The sequence below is a fragment of the Etheostoma cragini genome, chromosome 6, assembly GCF_013103735.1.
Source record: "Etheostoma cragini isolate CJK2018 chromosome 6, CSU_Ecrag_1.0, whole genome shotgun sequence".
NCBI lineage: Eukaryota > Metazoa > Chordata > Actinopteri > Perciformes > Percidae > Etheostoma > Etheostoma cragini.
The window spans coordinates 25043341-25047709 of NC_048412.1; the positions used below are offsets into that span (position 1 = coordinate 25043341).

At 39.6% G+C, this 4369-nt stretch overlaps 1 protein-coding gene across 2 annotated transcripts in view; it reads left to right on the forward strand.

The window, feature by feature from the left end:
• Nucleotides 1-499: 499 nt before the first annotated feature.
• LOC117946594 (retinoic acid receptor beta-like) overlaps nt 500-4369 on the forward strand; it is a 15428-nt gene continuing 11558 nt past the window's right edge. Inside the window, exon 1 of one of the 2 annotated variants that reach the window (XM_034874851.1) lies at nt 500-1111. In XM_034874851.1, coding sequence (XP_034730742.1) covers nt 946-1111 — 166 coding nt within the window. In that variant the 5' untranslated portion in view covers nt 500-945. The remainder of the gene's footprint in view (nt 1112-4369) is intronic. The other variant, XM_034874850.1, reaches the window with a different exon arrangement.

The window sequence follows — 4369 nt, forward strand, 5'->3', positions numbered from 1 at the left end:
ACTTATCATTTTTACATTTCAGTTTTTGTAAAAAAATGTTATGTATTAAAAAAAGACCCAATGTGTTAGCCTAACTAGTAAGGCATCCTTGACTTGCAAAATTAGCTTTTAAATTGAAGAACATCATTTGTGCAATGCATGGCTTAATTCAAATGTGATCCACACATGTTTCTTTCCTAAATAAGATCTGATATGTTTTGCAGAAATAATCTGAGTCTGTAAAGTAAGTAACTAACGTTGTTAACTTATGTTGTCAAATAAATGTAGTGGGGTAAAAAGTATTTTAACTTCAAATTGTACTGAAGTAGCCAATCGCACCGCTAGCTGCTAGCATAACACCTACATCTCCAGCCGTTTTTTCCACTGTGGACAGTTGCATTGTGGTAGTAGGCGCCATGTTTAAAAAAAGAACTCTGGTTCTGCTGCATGTTAATACTTTTTTTTCAAGTTAGGTGGCCCCCTTTAACTTCAGTCCACCGCGGTTGAGTAAAGGACTTCAGCACTTGTTTCCAACCGCTGCTGGTGATGTCAGACAGCGGCTGGGTCATGCGGAGGTCAGCAGCAAAGGAGGTTCACGGGGAGTTCACGCGCATACATTAGGTAACACCATCGCTCGCTCTGGCATAACTAGTATGAAGCAGGTTGAGTTGAGACATACGTCAATAAAGAAGAGATAAGATGAAGAAGTCCTGGGACTAACTCTGTTATGCAAAACAGCCTCCAAATCTGGACGTGTTTGGCGGTTATCGACTCTGTCCTGCAACATGCACACAGTCTGTGGGAAATATAGGTCCGTTCCTGAGCGCTCACGCCCCTTTGAACGCAGCACAGACATGTTTTACAGTTGAAACACCGTTTGCATTAAACGCTAAACCGAGAGAAAAAAAACCCTGCTGTGAAGAACTAATATCGGCACACGGACTTCGCTTGGACTGAAAGCAGAAAATGTTTGACTATGTTGAATTTCAAGCTTTCGGACCCTGTGAAATCATCGACTTGTACACTTCTACACCCAGCACGGCATGCACGCTGCAGGACCAGGACCAGGACCTGGCAGCCTTCTTCCCCGAGCTGATCGAGGCGGACTGGCAGCAGCACCGGTGCTCGCAATGTAGGTGCAAAATAGGTTTTGGTTCAAATTTGAAGCAGGGATGTTTTGGTGAACCGTGGTTTTATAAGGAAAATATCATTTCAATCACGTTATATCATGTTATTTAATGGATGTGGCCCAAAATCAGAAGTGGCTTATTTTCAAATGTGTGGTTTACCACAAACTTGCCGCGAAGGGCTTTTACAATCTGTGCTTAACACCCTCCATCCTTAGACTCTCAAAATATGTTTTATATGTTGGCTAAGCAAACATTTTATCAGGTGAGTTTAGTCAGCAAGAGGTCAACCATATTAGCCATGCATATAATAATGAAATTCCAAGTGAAATGAAAGCCCACATCTGACTGTAGTTTGGCTTTTACCTGGTCAAGTGTGCTAAAACAAGGTAACACTTTTATCCAACGGGAACTTGTTGTGCAGCAGTTGCACTACAAAGTAGTAAGACAGTACATGTATAGATTGACAATATAAACAACGAGGTGAAAATACTAAATATACACAATTACAAAAAAAGAAAATGTATGGATCCTAAAATATAAACAGGTTAACATTGTGGATCATGAAATATGAGCAGGTTCATTTTAGGCTTGTTGGTATTGCATAGAAATGCATGCATATGACCCATTGGAATGACATTTCAAGACATGGTGCACTGAGAGGTAGATGGATAATGAAGATATGTGGCCCATTCCATTAAAATTCTTACGATGCTATCTATCATAATGTGGGATGTTGGACAAGAGCTTTTACAGTATATTGCCATTGGATGGTGTGTACAGTATGTGCACAGAAGTGTGTGTTGTGTTGTTGAACTTCATGCAAAAGTTGACATGAACTTTACATTAATAAATACTTAAAATGTATTTTAAACTGTGTGCAACTACAGTATAGTGTTGTAATAACCCCCGGTTAATAATTGCTTATATAGGCCAAATAGGGGAGGTTAAAGTAAAATGAAAACACTGTTAAACTTTTTACTGTGATATTTTTCATGACGCAGGAGTTTTCTTTTAAACCGAAAAGGGGGGCAAGGAGAGCAGCAGTAAACAGGGGACTGTTTAAAAGCACAGAGCAGTTCATGGCAGTGTGGTGGTCTGTGTTTGGGACGGCGGGTTCACCGGACGGTCATTGGCTCAGGAGGTCACAGAAAATTAAGACTGTTGTCAGTGGTGGAATAAGTAAAAGGACACCAAATGTTAATAAAAACATAGATGTCCTGACTTTGAAATTAAATTCAATAAGAACGATGGCCCCTGTGTCTGCTGTATTATATTATATGTGACATTAGCAGAATCAAAAAATGATTTATTGCCAAGTACAGTAAGTATCACTTAGAAGTAATTTGCCTTGGTTAATGGTGCATACATAGAACATAAATGTATTAAAAGGAAATAAACAATGCATGTAAAAGAAACATAAGCATTAAGAAACAAATATGTACAATATAATTTTAAAGTAATACCTATGACAGTAAATAAAAATGATGTTGGTTAGACAAAACAAGCAATTTAAACACGTCACATTGGCCTCTGGGACATTATTATGAGCTATTTTTTGACATTTTATGGAAAAGGATACAAATAATTGAGAAAATAAGTTAATTAGTTAATAGAGCTGGAGCAGGGAATACTCTATTTAATTATGATTTAGGGATGTTTAATTTAGCTTGAAGCAGTTTATCAAAAAAATAGCTTCTTGTTTAATATCAGTACAACCAGAGTAACATTAAGCAGCATGTAGCCTCTACAAATAAACTTATACACAACTTTTTTTCACTGACGTTACATTTTAAACTCATCTCCTTATCTTTCAGGCAGCTATTTGACTCACACAATGCATTGTCTCGTACATCACATAACACCACCTAAATTGGGATGGGGACCTCTTTCTCCCATCCCCCCGACCAAATCCCTTACACTGCCCCACTACACACATTTTCTGTTTCTTCTCCCTCCCTCTCATCAGTCAGCTGGGCTTGTGGCATGCTCCTGCATTGTTTTCCGTTGGGAGGGCGCTCGGGCTTATGGGGGTGTCCTCGATTGACCTGCTGATTCCAGGTTCAATCAGAGGCCACGGGTTCGAGAAGACGTAGATGGGCAATTTTTCTCGTTTTGTCCCCATTTTCAAAAATGTCTTTCTCTGTTTTCGGTGGAGGCGATCAGAGAGCCGGCGGGATGGCTGAGCGAGCCCCACAGAAAGGAGCAATTCTCCTCTCAAAGGTGGATTTAAAGTGGAAAAATAGAGAAAAGGCTTTGCTACAATATGTGCAGCTCTGTATATTATGGAAAGTTAAATTCTACATTAAATACATTTCCAAATAAATAAAATGGCTGATGGTTTAGGATTGGTGAAGAGTTCAGTTTTCTCTGGACAGAGCACCTACTCTCCTTACTCATGAGACAGTTTGGGTTTCACACTATAGTTTTGGTTCCTTAGTTGCAGATATACTGTATGCTTTTGGCAAAGATCCTTATTTTCCTTAGTTTGTAATTTTGCAATCTACAGTGTAGAACCCAAAGAATTTCCATGCTCTGTGTTGTGATTGTCCGATTAGCTCACTAGTATTTTCCATTTTTCATTTATCAGCTTAGTTTACCGATGGGTGAAGAGGCAGCAGGCATCGACCTCGAATGGTTAGGGTCAGGATATCCCTTTGGTCAGAGACCAACGTCAGGGACTTGAACAAATCGGCTTTCCGAAACACTTTAGTACCCGATGCTATAGTGTTGGGTAAACTATACTAGTATAAACATTATTTTAGACCCAGGGCGATCCATATCACAATAAAACACACACAAACACAAAACAAAAACACACACACAAAAGAAAATATATATACATACATATAAAAAAATACAAAGCCTTCCACAATTTTCAACGACTAATATACAGACATTTTTGCCAATGGTTTCACAGTCTGGAAGAAAATCTGACAGAACTGCGTACAGGGTTAGCCAAAACACTGATTAAGTTATCAAGTCATTTTCTGACTCAGATACCCTACACATAACTCTACACATTAGGTTACGTAAACAGCCGAGCAGGTAGGTACCCCAACGCTGACAAACATGGCTTCTACTGGAGCTTCTTGGAGCTCTCAGCAGCAGCCTCATGCTGTCATTAGAAGCCACAATGAGTTTTCTAATGCTGCCTCGCTTATAACAACCCCACAGGTAGGCCGTATATGGCGGTTTTCCACTGCGTGGTATCTACTCGACTCGCCTCGGGTCTACTCGCTTTTTTTGGTTTTCCATTACGA